General features: G+C 38.2%; 1 protein-coding gene across 3 annotated transcripts in view; it reads left to right on the top strand.

The window, feature by feature from the left end:
• The window catches only part of ZNF521 (zinc finger protein 521), a 281,402-nt gene that overhangs the window by 22,844 nt on the left and 235,097 nt on the right, over positions 1 to 23,461 (top strand). For all 3 annotated transcript variants that reach the window (XM_024580461.4, XM_045187887.3, XM_045187888.2), the window contains one exon: positions 6,994 to 7,173. Coding sequence is in view for 2 of the 3 variants with exons in the window: in XM_045187887.3 (XP_045043822.1) it covers positions 6,994 to 7,173 (180 nt within the window). In the remaining variant the exon portion in view is untranslated. The remainder of the gene's footprint in view (positions 1 to 6,993; positions 7,174 to 23,461) is intronic.

Here is a 23,461-nt window from a genome sequence, read left to right as displayed (position 1 = left end):
TGTTCATTGATTTTAGAGAGGAAGGGGGAGAGAGAGTAAGAGAGAGAGACATTGACGTGAGAGAGAAACATCAAATGGTTGCCTCCTGTATGTGCCCTGACCAGGGATCAAACCCACAGCCTAGGTATGTGTCCAGACCGGGAATAGAACCCACAACATTTTGGTGTATGGGACAACACTCCAACAAACTGAGCCACCTGGCCAGGGCCTGAACCCGCTTTTGACCCACCAGTTGAGAATCTTGGCTTCAGCAGAGTCTTAGACCAGTAATTTTCAACTGTTGTGCTGTAAGAATTTCTAAAACATGCAATACCTGACTATATTTAGTATGGGGCACTGATCTGTTTTTCCTTAGATTGTCAAAAAAAAAAAAAAAATGACGGCAGCCGTCACAGCAGTAGCAGTTTGGTTTCAATGCCCTGTCCTCAACCATGAATAAGTAGGTCATATAATAGAATTGCATCTTATTGGCCATGGTGCATAATCAGGTTGTATCTGATTGGTTAATTCTTGGTACCAGAAATCCTTATATACAAGTATAAGCACATGATTTTTTAAAAAGTCACTTTGGATCAAAAAGGGTAGGTGATTACTATTATTATTTTTTTGTAAATCAAAATTATACCTTTTTTTTGGTCAGATTGGCAAACAATACACTTTTTGGTGTGCCACAGAATTTTAGTAGTTATGGTTCGTGTGCCGTGAGATGGAGGTTGACGTTGCTGGTCTTGGACTCCTCCTCCGCAGGGCCTCAGCCAGAGCCGGTGCCACACGCATGCGTGCTCATGGAGTGTTGGTTTCCCGAGGTTGTGACTGGGTGGCTGTCGTGATTCAGTTTGGAGGCAAAATGATGTTAAGGCAGGAATATGTTTATAAACAATACTTTGTATGAAAGTTGGAGTGGAAAATTGCTTGCTTCTAAATTTCATGTTAAAGATAAAGAAGAACTAAATAGAAGAAGAAATTTGGGTTCTGGTTGGAAGAGGAGACACTTTTTATTTGGTTCCAAAGTGTGTGTGTGAGCGCGTTTAACTTCTCCCAAGGCTAATTTCCTTCCTTCCACTCAGCATCCTCCTACAAGGAATTTCATTGTAGATAGAAGAGTGGTAATGAATTGACATTTGGCATGATCTCCTTAATAATGGTACATCTGTGATATTTCTCTTTGGTCTTCAAAGACCACGATAGACCTGTAGAACAAATGATCAAAACCACAGACGTTCTAAACTTCAATGATGTGCTTAATACAGAGATAATTCTTTCTGTCTGAGAAGATTTTATAGATAAAGGAAAGGACAAGTACATGAAAAGGTTTTTTTGGGTTTTTTTCCTGTGAAACAATTTAATGACTTACAGAGAATAGACTGGATAGAAAATAAACATTTCAGAAAAAGGAAAAAGAGCACATTTCCCTCCGTTACCACATGAACTCTTGGGACCTGTTGGGTCCAGTCAGGTCCCTGCCTGGGATTGCTGTCGCTGCCCTGCCCATGTTTGGGGTGCTCATTCTTAGCCGCCCCACCAATTACTTTTGTTTTTGTTTTGTTTGTTTGTTTACCTTTTCCTGACAGTAGAAAAGAATGAAGCAGCAGAGCAGCAAGCGGGTATGGGCCAGGCGGCCGCGCAGTCTGGTAATGCTGCATTCCTTCATCAGAGCCCGCTTGCCATTTTATAACAGTGTGCAATTTATTTTCCCTCAATCTGTTTTTATCTTAGGGGATTTCAAGTTAGAATGCACATGTAGAGCCCAGAAAGCACAAAATAATGATCCCGCCCTTTGGTTTTTGAAAAGTAGGAAGGCTGTGTGCTCCTTGTTAACTTTTCATAGCCTGAAGGTTACTCCTCTTGTGTTCTTAACAAGTGTGAAGACAAATCAGCGAAAGTGATCTGAATGCACTCGTTAGGGGAGGAGCTCTTTCAGACATGGTTCGCTCCAAACACACAGAATGTAGTTTTCTTTTTGGGCGCTTACTTCTAAGTATGTCAGCCGACCTCAGAAGGCCAGTGTATGTACCTATGTAAACTTCACAAACAACGTTGGACAATTGGTAATTATTCGATACGAGATGGTGTTAACCTGAAGTGCATCATTTATAGTGATTTGGAGGGATTTGGGCTTGGAACATATTTGTTTAAATTTTTACTTACTTATTCATCACAGAGTTCCTGAAAATAAGACATTGGATTTTACCATGTGTTTTTAAAATTAGTTTTCAGAAGCTATCCTTGGAAGAAAGAACTTAAGCAGCTTTCTAAAGTAACAGAAACATTGTATTTGTACTCATCTACTAGTCATGTAATGTTGGTCATGAAACATTGTATTTGTAAGGAGCCACTTCTTCTTGAATGTTTATTATCTGTAGTTGTGTGTAATAAGATCCAGGAGGTCATGGTCATCGCAAAGAAGGCAGGACTTGTTTGCTTTTGCTTTTTTTTTTTTTGAGGCAGTATGCATTTTTTAGTTGGTAGTTTCATGAACTTAACTGGCATTGTGTGGGTGGGTTTTACATTGAGTAATTCATGTCATGGTGGTTTAATTTGGTGAAAACCTGGCAATTACCAGAGAACAAACTGTTAGGAAATGGCCCAGTTTTGTGTGTGTGTGTGCGTGCGCGCACGTGTGTAAGGAGTATGTTGGGTTCATTCATCTCTTGCCAATCTTAGTTGTTAAGTATCTTCTTGCGTTCATATTTACATCATCCACAGAATTTTGCGTTTCTGCTACTCTCATTAAAACTGACTCTGGTTTTTAAGGTAGGGCTTCAGGCTTGCAATGAACCAGGAAAAGCCTCATTTATATCTCCTGCAAGAAGGACAGAGGGCCTGCACTGTGTACTGGCTGCCAGAAGTTTTTATAGTAATACTTTGTATCTAGGCTCTGGCTCTTACCATTAAATGCGCTTTTTATAAAGTACCAAGTTATAAATGTAGTGCAGCTACGGCATATTAATCTTACTGCAGAGATTTAATGAGGCAGTTGTTTTGCGATGGACACTATTGGGAGCAGAGAGCGACAGAGTTTTACTTTACCACTGAGCTGCAGAAATATTCCTTGCCTGGTAATAATTACAACCACATGATCTCTTGGTTTTTCTTTCTATTGCCAGTGCTTTTCCATGCAAAAGTGGCTTGGAAGGAGGTCTATTTGTAGGCAGTGAAATGGATTGGAAATTGGGCTGTTTTCTCAATGGTTTGACATTTTCGCTTTGATCAGGAATGGGATCCTTGTTGCACAAGGAGAAATATGTAAGATGAGTTTCAAGAATACAGATAGTCTTTGCCAGTCCACTGAGATGGCTTTTAGATATTCATTACTTTTACTTGACTTTTATATAGGTTATAAAAAGTAAATGTGGTGAAACCTCATTTTTACATGGACAGAATAGAATTTCTGCTGGTTGGCCTTAAACTGATCCCACACTTGAAATTAATTGAAGTCCAGGGTTTATGGCCTCCAACACTTTTAGGCCAGTGCAATTTTTCATTTTCCCCAAAGTTGTAATTTTATTAAACCAAGTTATAGCAATAGCAACGCTTATGAAGAGGAGGATGAAAAGTAAAGAACCACCTGCCAGAGAGCACAATAAGGGGAAAATCAGACTTCTTTTAAATTTTCATTTATAAGTCATGTTAATAAAATTGGAAACAGAAAGCTGCCCTTTATTTTTGTCATAATAATCGTGTCTTTGTTCCAAAATTAAGCCTTTTATCCAGGTCAGGACACTACAAATCCAGTGTTTTGTAGCACCTTTTTGAAGGGATCAGGGGAAAGCTGGTGTGCAGGTGAGGTCTGTGTGGTGGCCTAAACAGGTTTGGGGCATCCTTTAAGGCAAAGGACAGAGAAAAGTGCCTGCGGCGACGGTGGGGTTTGTGGTCCCAGTGCAGGTGGGATGTGGATATTTAAAAGTATTGTCCTTTGGCTGGTTTACAGCACACACAACGGTAGAGTTGGAAGAACAATTGTTCTTCTTGCAGTGGTGTTGGGGGTGGGGCGGTACTTACAGGCATGGGCCTTGTATTTATAACCCCTTAGGTTGAAGTCAGAGGTTTGAATGGCTAGCAGGGTAATACAATTATTTTTTATGATTGGATCTCAGAGGACTTTATAAAAACTACATAACTAAGGCCATGTGCAATTATTGAAGTGTAGCCACCTGTGGGAAAGAAATGGTCGACAATGTAAGCTTTCTAGAATCTTCCTACATCGACTGACATCAGGAACAGAGACCCATAACACAAATAAACACATCCTTTGAATGGGAGAGAAAGGATTTTTCATGGAAGTGGAGACTGGAGGAAAATCTACTTACGAGAAGAGAGACTGAGATTCCAGCACTCATTACGCTAAGGCATCTTGGGCTCTAATCGCACCCACCCCCCAGAGGGTCCCTCTTAAGTGGTGACCTAAAAACAAATTCGCCAGTTGGCTGGAGCATGCGTCCTAAAGTTGCAGCACAAGTGAATAAGCTTGACTGGCTTCAGTCCCCGAAGGGTTCTATCTGTAAATGCAGAAGTGGAAACAAAAACATTTTTTTATTAGTGTTAAAATGACCCTCATTTTAATAACTAGCCACAGTGTCAGAAGCATGGCCTGGAGTCGTACTTTAGCATTTAAGAGCTAAAGCATCATGTATGCATTCCTATTTGTTCGGTATTTTTGATATTAGATTCGTGTAAAGTGTCCATATTCTTGAATAATAAGGAAGGCAAGTTTTTATCATTTTTCTCGGCATACTACTCAAAGTATTCAGAGTGTTTCCTTATTTAAAAACAAACAGGTCTGCAAACGTGATGTGTAGCACTTAAATAATGGTATTAAAATGCAGACCTAGCACCCACATTTCCCTGAGTGCTGTCATTTTTATGAGAAACTGGGAACTCATGCTAAACAACTCAGAGTGTTCAGTGTGCACGTTGCCTTCCAACAAGTATTCAATGCCGTGGGGGCCGAGATGCTGTAGTTGGGCAGTTATTTATTTTCCTGAATTACTCTCTGATTTGGCAGTATTTTACCACTTGATTTTACTTTTTTGGAGATCCTCGAACCATTACCCATTAGTTGCATTTGTAGTTGTAGATGAAACATTTGAAACTAGCAAAGTCAAATGTCCGGTATCACAGAGTGTCAATTTTGGAAAACGTAGGCATGTAAGGTGCTTTTTCATTTGGAGGTACCTGGTCTTTGACTTGGAGGTTTCCTGTTTACAGAAAAAATACCAGCAAAGGACTCTCTTATGTACTCCCCGCCCCCTCTTCTTTAACTTCCCGTCATCATTAAACAGTATTTACTAAGCACTCACCTGGACACGATGCTGTGCTGGGCAAAGTACAAGACAAACGAAAAAAGATCCTCTGATTACTCTCCCAGGAATGAGCAGGTAAAACTCCAGTATGGCAAAATGGGCACTGTGGAGAGTGTTGAGATAATAATTTTCCAGATGGCAAATCAACCCAAATCACCAATTTACTTCAACAGTATGTTCTTAAAAAAATAAAAAAAACAAAGAAACAAAAAATCAGACAATACTACTTGCTCTTTGAAATGGGAATTCTGCTTTTTTCCATAAACCCAAGAGATTGTTAGACATGTTGACTCTAAGTTGATTTTGGCATGCATAAGTCATTTGCAGAGTGGTGATATAGTTAAGGTTATTGCAGATGTGAAGAAAGGCCTGGGAACGACTGCCAGCGAAGGGGGAGCGTACTTACTTGTAGAAGTAAGGGTTGTAGAAGGGTGTTACATGCAAGACAGCAGAAAGCACTTTCAGACACTTGCTAACTTTTCTCAGAAATCTGGACGAATTTTCTTTCTGTGAATTCTTGATTGTAACATTTCAAATATTTACCCTCCCATATTAGAAAAGTTTGACTACAGATAATGTATTACATGTTTCTTAGGTATGTTGATGTGACTCTTTTGTAACTATTTCAATACCTACTCTATTTTGAGACATAATTCATTTTGGACTGTGGAGGACGTTTTGCTATTAGAAATTAATGTCTTATAAATTAAGTCATAGATCATATTATCCTAATTACCCCTAAAGAGGCAGGTCTCTCTCCCATCCTCCCCAGCCTTTGCTTTCCCGCTTGGAGGGGCAGCGGCACCATGATGTTCGGGAGAACTTCCCTAAAATAAGTCAGAGGACAGCAGAAAGAATCAAAAAGTTCTTTTAAGTGTTTATTGAGCTTGAAGTGAAAATATGTCTTGTGTTCTACTCGTTAATTCCCCACTGCTATGTATATAGCATGTTTAGGAGTAGAATTTTACTATTTTTAGTTCTCCCATTATTTAGCTTTTGACGTTGCTAATGCCAACTCAAGTTGTTGTTGATTTGATTATAATTTATCGTTGTTTGGATATTTTGTTTCATTTTTTTTTGCTAGTTTTCAAGATGAGACATGCCAATATACTTACACTTGAATTTATGTTTGTAAGAATGTTTCACTGTGTGGTAGAGCTTATTTTGCTATCGCTGTCTAGCAAATAATGGGGGAACTGTGTGTTTGGACCAGTTTATAAGTAAAGGTCAATTTCGTGCATATGGTAATTAGCTTAGCTTATTCTAGACTTTTGGTTAATTCTGGTAATTTCCCCTGAAAGAGTATATTTAGCAGAAAAGGAATTCATTCTTAAGCACAGTGCTTTTTTCCCTTTCCATTGGAGACTGTTTAATTTTAAAAGTGATTTATCTTTTTTTTTTTTAAAATGCAAAACCCCCTAAAAGGCCAAGAAGGGTGGTAAATGATTTGAAAGAGGAGATGGGGAAAGGGCTGCATGGTGGAGGAAAAAAGGAAAACTTCCAGTCATCCCACATTGAAAATTTTAGGGAAGGCTGACGTTTGATTCTGCTGTAATAAAGTCTGCCGTAAGGCCCTCCCATTGCAGCTTGAAGGAAAACTGTGTTCTTGTTTTTGGTACCAAGAAGATTAAATGTTACTTTACAAGAACCTGTCTTTAAACCCTATACTTACAGTCGTGATTTTTTTCAGACCCCAACTGTAAACTTGAAGACAAGGCTGAAGATGGAGAGGCGTTAGACTGTAAGAAGAGGCCGGAAGACGGAGAGGAGTTGGAGGACGAGGCTGTGCACAGCTGTGACAGCTGCCTGCAGGTGTTCGAGTCGCTGAGCGACATCACAGAGCACAAGATCAATCAATGTCAGCTGACAGGTAAACAATACTTATCGCTTCTTGTCTTCTCATATACTGTTCTGTTTCTGATTTTTTCAGTTTGTTCTTTTTTTTCCCCCTCTTCCAATTATTGTACCCCTATGCTTGAATACCTAGGTAAGTCTTGAAGTGCTTTGGAAAGAATTCTAAGATGGTGGTTTATAGCAAACCCAGAGTCACAGTGTGAGTGTTTAGATTTCGAATTGTACCTGCATTTTAACTGTGTAGTATAATGTGTATATTTTAGTGAACACTAGAAAAATTACAGTGATGCCCTCTGGGTGCTAACACTGGGTGGCTAAAATAAAGTTTAAAAATTCCTTCTGAATATTTTTCTTCAAATGAAAATTAGAGCATGCAGAAACTTAGCATGCATTGGTTTATTTTTGTTTATGTATTGTCTCCTCAAGGGAACTTCCCCTGGTCCTTCTCTGCCTGAGTTCAGTGCCGTTTTTTGGTCCCATAATCAGACGCTCGTTCTTGAATGTCATAGTTTGCACTGAGTGTGTTAACGTTTCCATCTCCCTCCGTAGTCTCAAAGCTCGTGGACGGCAGGAACGGTGTCTCACTTATCATTGTACCCTCTGAGCCTTTGGCCCACAGTAGGTACTCAAGAAGGCACAAAAGCTATTCTGCTCTGCAGTTCATGGGAAGAATCAGATTTAAAATGGCATGAAGCATGGCATGTTCAATTTAATGGTTGGAGAAACTAAAGCTCAGTTTATGAAGTTTCTACTCTCGTTAAAAATATATCCTACAAAAACATGCTATGTGAGACAAGGTGGGATGTTTAGATACTGTTTTTTAGATTCACGTCAGTTTTCTCTTACGATTTGAATCTGACCCTGCTCCTCTGTGTGTGTTTGTAGATCTCTTTCTCTCTTTACCTTATTTTTCGAGTACAAATTTTTCTTTAATTAACCATGTGTAGGAAATACTGGACAAGTTTGTTCTCCAACTGTTTTCCACAGAATATTGATATTGTAAGATTTTAATAGGTGTTTCATTTTAATCAGATTTTCTGACACAGATTATTGTGGAAATGTTGGATTAAGTCCAGTTACATAGGCTTCTTTATTAAAGTGCACTGTAGCTCTTCAAAAAGGGGTTATAGTGAGTGAGTTTATAAGGCCATAGAATCTTCTTCCTTTCAGAAAATCCATTATTATTTTTGGAACATAAGTATGAGAATTGATGAAGCTTATATAAATATTGGCCATGCACATGTTTTTTGTGGTTTTTGGTAACTTATTTTGATGCAATTCCAAATCCATAAAACGATTGCAAAAGTAAGACATGTAATTCCCATACTTCCATTTACCTGATTCCTGGTTGTTCACATTTTACCCCATATGCTTTATCATTCATTGTCTCTCTTTTTCATCAATTTGTTTCTTAATCATCTGAGAGAAGGTTGAAGCTCTCACACCCTTCTAAATATACCCTGTGCATTTCCTAAGAACAAATACATTCTCTTACATGACCACAGCACACTTACCAAAATCAGGATGGAAAACACTTATCATAGAACACTATCACCTCTACTCTACAATCAATATCGAAATGTCAACACTTATTACAATAATGTCCCTTAGAGCTATATTTTTTTCTCTCTAGGACAATGTTTAATTGCCAAGTCTCTTTTCTTTCCCTTCACCTAGAGTGACCTCTCAGCCTTTGTCTTTCTTGATGAGTACCTGCCAGCTCTTCAGAGAATGCCCATCTGTATTTGGGTTTGTCTGATGTTTTCCTATGATTACAGTCTGGTTACATACTTCCATGGCAGGAATACCACCAAAGTGATGCTGTGCCCTCCGCAGTGCATCTAATCAGGAAGTATGTGATGCTGGTTTGCCCAAGGTGATGAGGTTAACACTGAATACTTGTTTAAGGTGGTATCCACCAACATTCTCTACTGTAAAGTTACTATTTTCCCTTTGAAAATAACAAGTACTTTGACACCCTATAAATATCATCCTCATAAAACATCCATATTTACTTAATAATTTTTGTATTTATTAGTTGGACTCTTGTTACAGTATCTTTTCTTATTTCTTCATTTATTCATATCACCATGGGCTTTTGAATGTCATTGGTTCATAATTCATTGCTGTCATTATTTTGATGCCCAGCTTGCCCTAGATTCAGGCAACAGGAGTCCCTTCAAACTGGATTCTGTGTCGTTTTACTGTGTCTCCATCACTGTTTGAGGACTTAGTTTCTGTTCTTGTCCCAGTCCTGCAGTCACCCTTTTCCCCAAGGAGCCTTAGTTCCCTTAAGAGGACAGACATGCTGTGGGTGCTTATTGCTCTAAATATGTCAGTTATAGACCCTCTCAGCAGACAGAATTAAGAAATGTATATGTTTATAAATAGTACACATATACAAATATATACACATAAATATATTTTTCTCTAATAAGAACTTTGTGTTCTTATCGATACTTCTAATTTAATTCAACACTCAGGTAATGTCCCAATCTTACTCCTTCTTTTATTTGTTACTCCCTTCTTTAGCAGTGAGGAACTTAGCTTCCATCAACCTTACTGTATTTACTCATTTTCTTGAGTCTAGAAGACACATTAAGTGGTTTCAGAATGGCTTACTCATGTCATCACGATAAGCAGGCCAACTAAGTAGAGTTTAATGGTTGTTTATAATGATGAATGCTGTAATTTTAATGTAACATTTACACACATTGAAATTTAAAAATCGTAAATGTACAATGTGATGAATTTTGACAAAATACATGTATCTGTGTTACCCACACTCTTCTTAAGATAATTTCTTGCATCCTAGAAATTTCCCTCCTATCCATGTCCAGTTAATAATGCTCCAACAGAAGTAACTGGCTTTTAAGTTTTTAAACCGTCGATTAGTTTTGCATGTTCTAGAATTTCTTAGAAGTGAAATTGCACAGTATGCACTCTCTTCTGTTCAGCGCGTCTGGAAGAGTCATTCACGCCTTGTATAGGTGTTTTTTTATTGGCGGGTAGTAGTCATTCCATCATATAAATATATCATAATTTATTTTTGATTCTTCTGTTAGATATTTTGGTTATTTTTAGTTTTTGGTTATTATGAATAAAGTTGAGAACCTTTTTCTGTATATATATTTTTGTGGACATACGTTTTATTTCCCTTGAGGTAGTAAGTAGGGATAAAAATGTTGCATGTAGGGTGGGATATATAAGCGTATGTTAAATGTAAGCTTTAAGTGTATGAAAACTTCTGAACCTTTTACACTCCTACTAGCAATGTCTGAGTGTTCTAGCTATGCATCCTTGCTAACATTTGTGTTGTCAGTCTTTTTAATTTTAGCATTTTGTTGGATGTGTAGAGGTATTCTATGTGGATTTATTTGCATTTTCTAACTCATATATATTTAATTGACTTAATTTAATTCATTTTTTTCTCACAATGCGTAATTTTTGGAAAATCCCACTAAGTGCAGGCAATTAGTACAATTCTATTTTCAGTGGGATAGCGCATGCTTTAAAGGAAGCTTTATTGCTGTAGAATCAACAGTAATATTAAGGTAAAGACGTGGGAACTTGGCTGACGTGGCCAGTACATGCTCTGGTTGCACGAGATCTTACCAAAGGTAAGGTTGCCTTATCTCTCATGTGAAAGGTTAACTTTCAGATTCAAATAATTAAAAAACAAACCTCAAATTCTACTTAGTGTTTACTTATTACTGAATTTCTGCCATATAGTTATTCTTATGTTCAGCTCTATGAAATAGAACAGAAGCAAAAAATTATTTCTTTACAACTTTATATATTATATAGTATAGAAATAGATAAATATCATATAGTAAAGAAATAGATATATTATATGTTATCTACTTCTTTATATACCCTGCAACTTTAATATCAGTGCAGAAAATGCTGGATTTTCAGCACATAGTATGCAGAAGATAATATTTATGGGTTAAATATTGTGTTTCTTCAAAAATTAAAAAACCAAACTCTAATAAAATACTTGGTTTACCTTGATGTTAAGCTTTCTAAAAGCGGAGAATCTGCTCTGTGCTCACATACCACAGTTGAATCAGAGGTAGGGGAGCGGAGGCTGATTTGTGACTTGAAAGACATTTCAGAAAAGGCAAACCTGATGGGCCTTGGTGTGGTCAGGATAGTTGCTTGCGGAGGGTGGTAGGTTGATGAAAAAAAGCACAAGTGGAGGATCAGGGAGAGAGCAAAAGGAGGGAGAAACAGAACCAGGAATCGTTCCCATTTGTTGAAGATATTAAAGTTGAAACTTGAATTAGCTAAGGGTCTAATCTGGAAAAGATTAAAGATGCTGGAAGCAGTTTAATTAAAAAGGTAACATGATACTTTTACCTTCTTCCTTGGTTACAGCCTTTTAATGTAAGTCAGGAGGCCCAGCTCTTACCGACTTTTGATTCCTGCTGCTTTAGCTGGCTCTTTTCTTTGTGGCTTTTCTTCTTGTTTTTCTTCCTTCTTTTCTTGTTCTTCTTGTCCCCTTCTCCTCACCCTTCTCCCCCACGCCCTTCCCCTTCTCCTTATTTTTTCTTTCTTCTTCTGGTGGATTAAGTGCTAGTTTAGCAAAGGATGACATTTCTAGTTGTTTTTTCACTCTTAGTTTTACTCTTTCTTTTATTATTCTTTTTGTCTTTTAACTTGATCTAGCCATATTTGTATCTTTGCTAATTTTCCTTATTCCTATTGTTTCTTCAAGACTCTTAAATTTTTTATTGTCCAGACTTCTCCTCTTAATTTCTCCCTGTTGTATAGCCTCTTGATACTCTTTCAACTTTTTCCTTTGCTCCTCATGGCTTCCCTTTCCTTTCTATTAATCTTGAAATCTTTACTTACTTGTGTGGTCTTACCCAGCTTGACCTTAGCCTAAAGACTTTTGGGTGAACAGTTTACATGAAGAAAGAGGGAATTCTGAATAGTGTACTGTAGGATTAATTACCAAGTAGAATTAGGAAAGAAATCTTAAAACTTGTTGTTTGCAAAAGAACGGAAGGCTGAGGATTCTAGGGTCTGATGTAGATGGAAGTTACTCAGGGTAGTTCTGTTGTCAGAGAACTGAGAGAAACCCTGCTTTGAGATTGCTCCCATCCTTCAGCTGAGGCTTTCGTTGGTACTTTTACCCCCAGGGGAGAAGCACATTCCTAGGACAGTCTGCCTCGATGGAAACGGATTCACTCTGTGTCAAAGGTCTTGAAGAATCCTGGTGTAATCTTGCCAAGTGAGCCCAGACTAGACCAGGCTTTAGGAAATGAAGTTAAAATGTGGAGCAAGATGATCAATTTTGGACCCAGGTGTGAAAGTCATCTTGTGGGTTGAGTATACCTCAGGTGAGTTCATGAGTAGACGTCAGTAACCTGGACTGAACTCACAGACAGCAGATTCAGCAGGAAACCCCGAGATCTAAAGGTTTACACACACGATTCATGGAGTCCATACCGATGGCTGTTCTGGAATTTGGGCTCTATTCTGGACAAGCATCTTGATCTAAGAAAGAGCAAGAACAGCCCCTAAAGATAGTAAGGGACAAGGTACACTCATGAACATAAGCTCTTTCTTTGTCTCATGGTGCAGTTTTCCCATAGTTTACAATTCAGCATGTGTTAGTAAGTTATGTTCATCCCTGCTTGAAGGAGTAAGGGGAAAGGTGAAAAACAACTAAAATCCCGCTCTTTAATTGTAGCAGTAGGGGGAAGCCACCTGTTTTGCCCCAGCCGTGCTCTCTTTCCTGGAGTCTGGGAAGAGAGAAATCAACGTTCTAATGCTGTTGGGACTCTCTGGTGCAGAAGACAGATTATCAAAATATATATTTAAAGAAGGAAAAGCACAGAGAACCTTTCATTTTACTAATCCACAAACCCTATCATTTTTTGCCAATCCCCTCGGGAGATGGGGAGGGCTGGAAGCCAGAGGGGTCTCATCACACTTCTCAACAAAGATTTAATAGCAGGGTGCTATGGGGAGGGCTGGGATTACAGAGACTTTATTTTGCTTAGAAAACTGAGTTAGAACTAGCATTGTAAATCATCAAAACTAAGCTACACTTCACAGGATAAATTTGTAAAGTGCATTTGGTAATACTGTATGCTTGTTGTTCTGAGTTATTTTTCTCTTCTCTCCTGCTAATTTGCAAACTTGAGTTGTCTGTTAAGTGTTCTCTCACATAATTAGTGTGATCTGCCTGGGTGTGAATGCAGAAAAAACTAAATAGCATTGTATTCATTATAAATCCTCTGGCCCATCACACTATTGCTAAGATGAGTAGGTACAGATATGTGTGACAGCTGGAATGTTGCACTTTGGGGGAACATGTTTGTAGACCAGATTTTAAAAACCCTAACTGGATTTGTGATTCCTTTACAAATATTATTACTGACAGATTCTTATTTTTGAGGAAAATGAACTGAATCAATGAGTAGGCACTGTACATTAGTATGAAATAGTATATGTTCACTTAATTTGATTTGAAAACTGATGAGACTTCCTGGAATCTTCACACAGATTTTGTGAACTGAAGACTTTTAGACATCTGGATTATTTTTGGCCAAAGAATTTTTAAAGTGAAAGGCATTTTTTTCTTTCCAAATTAAAGACTGGCTGGTTCTACTGGAAAATCAAGTACCATAAAAGCTAGTTCTGTTGGCAGTGGGAGTAAGGGAATTGAATGCTCTATGGAATGAAGCATCATTTTCATAGAAGCACATTGAAACTTTCTATATTTTTTCTTTTTTGCATTTTAATTCATTATTTAAAATAATTTGCATGAAATAAATGATATTTTAACTTTTTAGTTTATATTAAGGTTAAGACATAGTAACTTGTTTGCATCTTTCTCTATTAGTTTCTATGTTAATTCATTGTTTGTATTTTGTTATTAACCTTTGCATATGAATTATCTATTTCAGTACTAGTTAGGCTTAAGGCACTGTATATTTTATTTTCTGTTTTCCTCCATATTGATCGATTTCTGGTTTCCTACTTAAAATATTTTGTCAGTTTTTAGCTTACTTCATCCTCTCAGCCCCAGTGCAGTTTTAGGGCCTCCATCATTTCCATTCCCAGCCCTTTCTCCACATACTTCTTATTTTTTAGGCCAGTAATTTTCAAACTTTTTGATTAAAAAAAATCTAGTATACCTCTGGTTGGTGTGGCTCAGTGGATTGAGTGCAGGCTTGGGAACCAAAGGGTCACTGGTTGGATTCCCAGTCAGGGCACATGCCTGGGTTGCAGGCCAGGTCCCCAGTAGGGGGCGTGTGAGAGGCAACCACACATTGATGTTTCTCCCCCTCTCTTTCTCTCTCCCTACCCCTCTCTAAAAATAAACAAATAAAATCTTTAAAAAAATTTAGTATATATCTTCCTACTATGTTAGCATGTGATAGTAAGTTATGTTCATACACTACATAGGTATGTGTATGATACAAGAGTTACAAAAAAAGAATTGAAAAATGAAATAAAGATGAAACAAAGAGGTTTTAAAAATAAATGTATTGCCCTGGCTAGTGTAGCTCAGTTGGTTGGAACGTTGTCCCATGAACCGAAATGTCACGGATTGATTCCATGACGGTGGGTTTGATCCCTGGTCAGGGCATGTACGAGAAGGTGACCAATTGATGTTCTTTCTCACAGTGATGTCTCTCTCTCTCTCCCTTTCTTCCCCCTGCCCATCTCTAAAAAGCAATGAGAAAAATGTCTCCTAGTTAGGATAAAAAAAAATAACTATGTTGTTTTGAAGTCCTGGTCTAGATTCATTTATTTTGACAGTTTATTTTAATGGCTGTGAGTGCTGAAGAAAAAGCTATCTCAAAAACCACCAAAGAGGGAACATACATAATTAAACTTCTTGGTAAGGTTCATCATTATCAATGGTGGATATAAGCCTGTATTTCAAATAATTTTCTGGTAATCTCAATTTTGTTTTGCCAGTTTTTTGTAAAATCTGCTTAAATTGTTTCTTTCTTACTCCTCCTTTAACAGTGAATGACAGTATCCAGGAGTGAAAGGGCAAGATGTACCATTTCCTTGTTTTTTACTTGTTTTTGATTGTCAATATCTTTCAGTTTTCTTCCAGAAAACTTTTTAAATCATTTGTCAACATTGGGGGATTTTGCATGAATTAGTTTAGTTAACATTAAATGAGGTGACCCATACATCTATTCATTGGTCACGGTGGACGGCACTATTCTTAGATGTGGGAAGAGACTGGAAGAGCAAGGGTGCCCAGGTCTCTTTCAGTGAGGCCTGATGTGTTTCTGGATGGAGTTGGTTCTGATGGCTTGCTAAATATGCAGAGTATCTTCTCTACCCTAGGATAAGTACCTTGTATTTCAGAGACCACTGTTCTTGGCTGCCAATCACTTCATCATATGCAAAACAACTCAGTGAGTCTCTGCTTCCTTCAACTTTAGAGGAAGTGATGGGGCCGTGTGTGTCATTTTCTTAGTCTAGCAGGACCTTAAGTTCTTCTATGCTTTTATCAGAGGAAAGCCATCCTCCATAATTGGTTCCAACCTCTGGGCTGTTGGCAGAGTGAGCTCCTTTTGCTGGTTTTGGAGAAAGGGTCAATTTAACTATTACCTGCTTTAAAAGCTTTTTGATTTCCACATTGGTTTTGCCGCAGCAGAAGTTTTGATATTGGTACGTAGTCTACCATTCTCTTCTTGATATGTTTGTAAAATTTTCTGCCAAAATATGAATATAAAAGAATCATGTTTAGGTTCATTATTTCCTTGATGCTCTTTGAATGCTTTTGGGTATTGTAATTGGGATTTATAAAAGGATTGTATCTATGAGTTACATTTTCCCACAATGAATGATGAGTTATTACATATATTAATTTATCAAAATGAAATAGTTGGATTGGTGAAGGAGTAATTTAAGAAATATTTCTCTATGTTTTTTGATGCACACTTTAAAATTAGGTGTTTTCACTCTCAACCTGCTTTAAAAACTTGTGAATCACTAGAAAGCTACTAATAATGAATGGGACGTTCCTGAAGAGTGAGATTTCCTAGAAATAAAAATAAATGGGTATATTCACTTTATTTTTTATAAGTAAAACCTAAGCAAAGACTATCCTGTGTCTGTGTGTATACACACACACGTATAATATATATGTATATTATATATATAACTGTATTCACAAATTACCTGCTCCTTGATTAACTTGAGGATTTTGAAATTAGCATTTTGAAATGAATAGAATTCAGAAAGAAAATTGACATTACTTGTGTATAAAAAGTGCTACTTTTGGATGTCTTATGTAACCGCAGTGTTTCAGATAAGTGGTTTCGCCTTACTTGTATAATTAACATTGAATATATAATCATCTAATTCTGTGGTTTTAGGATTTGCCAAAAATTGTAAATAAAATGTCAGGAATACAAACCATGGGAGAATATCTTCAAGAATTTCCACCATGTCCTTGATGGTCATTGATGGTAATTAAAGCTGTCAGTTTGTCCCTGTGGAGAAGTGTGAACATTATAAATGAAGGGCTGTATTTGGAATGTGGAAACATTGGGGCCTCTTTTGTGGGGAAGATGAATTAAAAGAGACCAAACATTTCCTAGGCCCTCCGCAGCTGTTCAGTCTGTCTTCTAAGCTGGGCCATGTTTAGCTATTTGGATACAGCTGTGTTCACACAAGGGTTCTGCTGCATGTAGCCTGTTCCGTTCTCAGACATGGAAATCAACCTGTTGGAGTGGAAGATGTTGAATTTTTACATGTTTGCATGACTGCCTATACATATACATGTATTGACACACATACACACATGCATACGTATATATGTTTTTTACATTACTTAGGGTAGTTGTGATCAGTAGATATCTACTTCCTTTAGAGGGAGGTGAATTGCTAGAGAAGCTATTAAAAGTAGGCATTTTCCTATCCTTTCTTCTTGTGCTAAATCTCTGGCTGGGGACCTTGTCTTTGGGGAATGGCAGCAATGTCACAGATCTGTGACCTCTTAATAGGCCTTGGGAAGGGGAGGCAGGAATCATTGCACACTGTGCCTCAGGGCTTAGTCCCTTTAAACTTCAAGGAATTGGACTGGAACTCTTTACTCCTCCTTTCTTTCAGCTTTACCTTCGGGGGAAATTGATCGATTAGAGGTGATTATTCCACAAACTCTGAATCCCATTCCCCTCTTTGTTCCAACTGGAGCTTCTCAAAGTTTAAAGGGATTGTGCCTCCTGTGTGAATTGTAGAATGAGTTTAAGTAGATTATTGGGTGGAACTCTTTGAACACACATTAAAAGCGCTAAAAAATATATTTGAAACAGAAGGAAATATTTGAATTTGAAGCAAAAGGAAAGGAAAACATTTGTTTCAGTATAATTATAATGTAATTATATGGTGTGCTTTTGAGCAAATGATTAGCTGTTAGAATGTAGAATCATAGTAGCACTTCAAACCAAGAAAATAATTGGGTCAGTGCAATAAATGGACAAATGTACAAAATCTAGATGGTGAGTAAGACCCTAATAGGACCGAAGACATCCATAAATAAGTGGGTTTACATTATGTCTTCTATTAAGCACAGCGAGCTACTAATTGATAGCTTTTAGTTTTTCCTAACTTTGTTTAACAACAGAAAGATATATCCCTAATTTTTTTTTTGCATCTGTGATATATTTGCCTTGTGGACAGTGTGGACCGTGTTAGGATTATATTTAATACAATATCAATTTAATTTTTTCCTCCTTTTAAAAATCTAATTCTTGGACTCTCTACCTACAGAGCAGTATTAGCTCCCCCTGGTGACTAAATAAAAATGTAGATAAGGATTATAGGGGCGATTAGCTCCCTTAATTTTAACCTTTAACTGCACAATTAATATTAGGATGCATTCACTAGTCTTGGACACTGAACTGTTTTCCAAGAAAAATTCCAATTAGTCTTGAGAAATGCCCATTTTCATGTCTGTGTACCTCCATGATGAAGGCTGGTCTGTCTCGTGTGGCTTTCTTGCAGTCGTGCCCGTTTCAGAGATCCCAGGGCCCTTTCTAGCGTGGGAGATACCGCAGCAGAGAGTAGAGTATCTTCTCTAAACTGGGATCTTCTGTAAACTGGGAGCTGGTTACAAACGCGAGAACTAAGAGAGCAGCTACCAACTTCCCTGTCTCTGTCATTCTTGCAAAACAGACTTTTATAAAAAGGTTATCACTGTTGAGATGATTTAGAAGAAACATTCTTTTAGAAAGAACACCATTATACATTTCAGACATTAACATTTTTATTTAATTTATGAATTATTTAAAGTGTATATTTCATTTCTCAGATTGCCTTTTAACTTAACTTTTATAAATTTATAATTTTTCCCAATCACACTGAAATGATCAGGTTGATAGATTTTTGAGGATGCTCTTATAATCCTTTTGTAAAGAAATCTCGCGAATCTGTCATATATTGTACTCACTATCTCTTATGTATAATTTTATTTTCTGTGTGAAATATTTGCCTTCACTAGTGTTTTATACTGGATATCAGAAAGCAATGTTCTGTGACTGTATGGATTTGGTTTAATATTTTATTAAATATTATATATTATCATGGGTTCAAAAGAAAAGATTAAAACTCTCATCTGGAAGCTAACATCTGAGTTGTTCTTTTGCTCCTTCTGTTCTTCTGAATTCTATAACACAGCACTCCCTTGCCATCCTTTTGCTTTTCTTCCTTGCCAGGGCTTTATTTTTAGGGTACAAGCCGTAGCCTGTTGGTTTGTATTTTCTTTTTGTTTCCCACCAAGGTACCACTCTGTGTTGAGTGAAAGGATACAATTTGGTAAACTCAACCCTTTCTTAGCATCACCCTGCTCGGCCTGTGGAAATCTAACTGCAGCTTCTTTTGGAGTTACTAATACTGGTTTTGTCAGTTGGCCTGACGTGGTGGCTTGGTTAGCACGCAGCACAGCCGAACATAATCCCTTCTTTTTCTCAATTTATTTTTTCCTCTTTCCATTACTTCCTTCCTCTAGCACACTGCCCACCCTTCGCAGTTCATTTGTCGCAGTGCCTCGCAGAAGGGCAAAGGGCCATGCTTTGCCTTTACTTTTGCTAGTGGTCCCTCATAGGTATAACTTAACTGGTGCCCAGCAACTAAATAGTGATAGCTTTCTTCCTGTGAACACCAGCTTAAGACAGGTAAGTGTTCATCAGTACAAATGTCGTTCCGTTGACTAGACGCTGCAGTTTGGCGTACTACAGTGAAAAGTGAAGGGCACCATTTCTTGCTATGCTAAGAACACACAGAAGAAATGAAATGAATAGCTCTTCGTAGTAGTTTGTTTTCCCAAATACTACTATGCATTTATAAACAGTTCAGTTTAATAAACATTTCAAGATCCTACTCTTTGTCTAATAAACACTGCAGATACTGGACCCAGAATCTTCTGAAAGAAGAATGGTGGAAAGGGGGCCACTGAGCCCAACCTAGAGCTTCAGGGATGGCTTGCTGGCGCGCAGGGTGCCTATAGCGATGAGCAAGAGTTGGCTAGGTGAGGGGATGTGGAAGGAGAGACATTCAGGCAGATGAAAGAGAAAGAATAGGAGAGACATCGAGCAGCATCTGCTGGGACAACTTCAAGCTAGAGGAAAAATGGTAAAATAGGGAATTAGTGAGAGAGTAAGAATGTACTAGTTATCTATTGCTGTGTAATAAATTACTCCAAAACTTTCTGACTTAAAATAAAATTTATGTATGATCTTAAAATTTCCGTAGGTCAGAAATCGGGGAGCAGCTGCCCCGGGAGATTCTTGTTTCAGGTCTCGTATGAAGATGCAGTCAAGGTGTTGGCCTCGGAGGCTGTTCTCAAAAGGCTTGACTGGGGCTGGAGGGCCTACGTCCAAGCTCAGTCACGTGGCTGCTGACTGAAGACATTAGGTCTTCATCACATGGGCCTGTCTGTAGGGTAGCTTATGACATGGCGGCTGGCTTTCCATACAAGTAATCTGAGAGGGAAAAGGAGAGAGAGGCAGGGACAGAAGGAGACAGTGTCTTTTATTACCTAATCTTGGAAGTGGCATACCATTACTTCTGCCATGTTCTAGGTCACTCAGGTCAGCGCTCGCATGATATGAGAGGGAATTGCACAAACGCACAAATACCAGAAGATGGGGATCATTGGGGCTGTCCTGAAGCCTGGTTACTGCACCTAACTAGAAGATAGGGTCCTGGTCAGGGGCGGGGGGGCAAGCTAAGAACCTGAATTTGACTCTTCCGCCTGTGCCTTTCAGACTTCTCTGAGGAGCCTCCCAGCCATCAGCCAGGTAGGCATGGAGGTAGGGGGAGGAGTTAGCAGGGATATTCCATGCCCTGCAACTAGAACAGCCCAGGCTGGAATTGTTTTATGTACTGGGTATTCAAGTAAGATTTTATTTGAATATTGAATTTAGAAGCTTAAGAATTTTGGCAATTACTGTTTTAGGCAGTGTGTAGTCATAATGGTTTTGTGCAGGGGAATACATGTTCAGTTGGATGGTGTGTTGGAGGAGAAATTAGGGGGAAGGGGCTCCAGATGGACCGCTCTTGTGATATGCCAATAAGAGAAGATGGGGCCAAAACAAGTGCAGTGGTAATAAGAGAGGAGAAGAGGGTCAAGTTCAATAAATGTTTAGGAGGTAGAATTATCCAGATGTAGTGAGTAATTGATTATAGAGCATAAGAGCAAGGAAGAGATCTAGAGCAACCCCCACATCTCTGAATTCCTCAGGTGCATTGGCTGGCCATCACCTATTCTGAGAATAAAAGAAGTACATTTGAAAGGTAGGAAGGTGCGTTCATTTTTGTTTGTGTTAGATTTGTGATACTTTTTTGGCTAGAATTGTTTAGAAGAGGATTTGTATATTTAGGCCAGAACCCAAAGGTAGACACTGGGCCATTTAACATCCTTCTTATCTCTTTGAGTTGTGGTTTAGTTTCCCCTTTGTCAATTATCGAAGTTTCTTCCCCACTGTAGCTCCATTTTTGGTGACAGTAGCTGATCCAGACCCCCTTTTAGTAATAAAGACTCTCCTCCCCTCAGGTTCATTAACCCTTGAGCTTTGGCTATTGGATGTAAGGCCCCTTGTAGTTGGGGTTGTTACAGAGAGTGGAAATGACACCCTGAAAAAGCAAGCTGTATAGAAGCATTAAGGCTGGCTAACATTCTTTTCTTTCAAGATGAGGAGTTTCGACATACAAGGTTTAATGCCTTATTGAAATCCAGCAAATGGATGCTAAAAAGGGTGCTTTATTCTCATAGGATTAGAGCAGTGGGTTTTCTTTTTAAAAAACATATACTAAGGTTCATCTCTGTGGGAACTCCTATTACTTAGAAATTATTGGTTATGCCCACCAGCATCCCCCCCAAAAAGAAATTACCAGGCAGATTTAATTTTACTATGCAGTTTTTGGAATCTGTTATCATCTTGTGAATTTTAACAGGCTGCTTTTATGGCTGATTTTCAGACTTTCGGTTTCCCATCATCTCCCTTAGTATTATTTTCATTAAAAATGCCATTAGCTTAAAAAAAAATCAATGTAATCACTCAGTAGTAATTAATTCTTACCAATCTTTGACATGAAAGATGAATTAACGAAACTTCACAATGTTAAAATGAGTAAAAAGAGTTGTGTGGCTAATGGGACCGGTAGAGATTTCAGCGTAATGGATAGAGGGGTGGGCTCTGGCAACTGACCAATCAAAATGTAAATCTCATTTCTCTCAAAACTAGCTGTGTGGCCTGAGGCAGATTACTTACATTTTTAATCTAAAATGTCCTTATCTGTAAAATAGGGACAGTAATAAAAAGGCAGTAATACTGCCTACTTCATAGAGTTGTGGCAATTAAGTGAGATAATAGATGATGGATCATCCTAGTAAGGTAGTCGGAACCCAGTGAATGCTTGTGACCAACGTAATTATTAGTATTAGTATTATAAAAGGTAGGAATGAATCCTTTAAGAATAACTCACAGGAATCAGATTCCTGATTTGACTGTCCTCCAGAACCCAGAGAGGTTTTGAGAGAATTAGTGTGACTTAATATCTGAGGGAAATAAGTATTAGTTTAATTAAGTATGCTTACCACCTCTCTAGGAAGACCTTAATGTTTAGATTTATATAGAATGGAGGACATTGTATTTTGAGAATAAAGAACAGAGGCCCTGTTTCTATATCATATTTTGTTCTAACTTCATTCTACTCAGAATATTAAAAATTAAGGCCCTGATAACATTGTGGCCTGAACTCTGGTGTGTAAGTGTAAGAGAGTTGTGCAATGGATGTCACTGAAATATGCTATAGTGGTAGCTTATTTATTTAGTGACACATTTTTCCATGCATCTTTTAGACTATTTAAAAAATTCTCCCTGGCTTTATGAATTAGCTGAAGAGTGATAAAATATTAATTTCATTTTTTTGCAATTGAAAATATTCATACTTGCTCTTAGTAGGCAAGCATAAGCATCATGAAACTGGCCTAGCAGCAAGAGAGTCAGGTGATCAATGCTTTGGAAAATCACCTGGTCTAAGGGGGTTTCTTTATGTGTGGAGAGATTGGTACTTTTGTTTTCTGGGGGAATAGAGCCTAAAAAATGCATCCGTGCAACAAGTGACCATAAAGAGAGTCAACCGTTTTTGTAGATCACCAAACATTAAAGCAACATACTTAACGTGTACATGTTGGTGAGTTTTCACTATATTCTCATCCTCTGCTGTGCATTGCGAGGGTACAAAGGACTGTGAGTCGTGAATCCTCTTGCAGAGGATCTTACTGTGCACCTGGGGAACAAAAGACACGCACGTGAAAAGTAATATTGAATGTTGCAGTATATCATTAAGTGGCAGAATTGTTAATATGAACAATACGTTCTATGACCGTTCAATGAAGGGAGTGGTAAGTGCGGAGCTGGCCGCAGAGGCCTTGTGGAAGAGACCACAGGTGAACTGCAGCCAGAGAGAGCATTTGGGACTGCATAGGAAGGGAGGGGGTGGATATGGGAAGTTAGGGCAAGATGGGATATCTAGGTAGGGCATTGCAGATGGATTAAAAATACTTGGAATTAAACTTTTGATACCATATTTAAAAAATACTTTCATAAGCACTAGCATTGTGTCAGAGCAAGTTGCATACTCAGAGTGTTTGAGTCCACGCAGGGCACAGTGTGTGTAAAAAGTCCTGTAGGCATGCACGAAGTAACCAGGAGGTTAGTTACTAACCAGGAAGAACATCATTTTTTCGTATCAGGTTGTCCTATGAGTAGCTTGAAGAGAGTCAAGTAGGGTAGAGCCTGTGAACAACT

The sequence above is a fragment of the Desmodus rotundus genome, chromosome 10, assembly GCF_022682495.2.
Source record: "Desmodus rotundus isolate HL8 chromosome 10, HLdesRot8A.1, whole genome shotgun sequence".
NCBI classification, from domain to species: Eukaryota; Metazoa; Chordata; class Mammalia; order Chiroptera; family Phyllostomidae; genus Desmodus; species Desmodus rotundus.
This window is presented reverse-complemented; position numbering and strand designations above follow the sequence as displayed.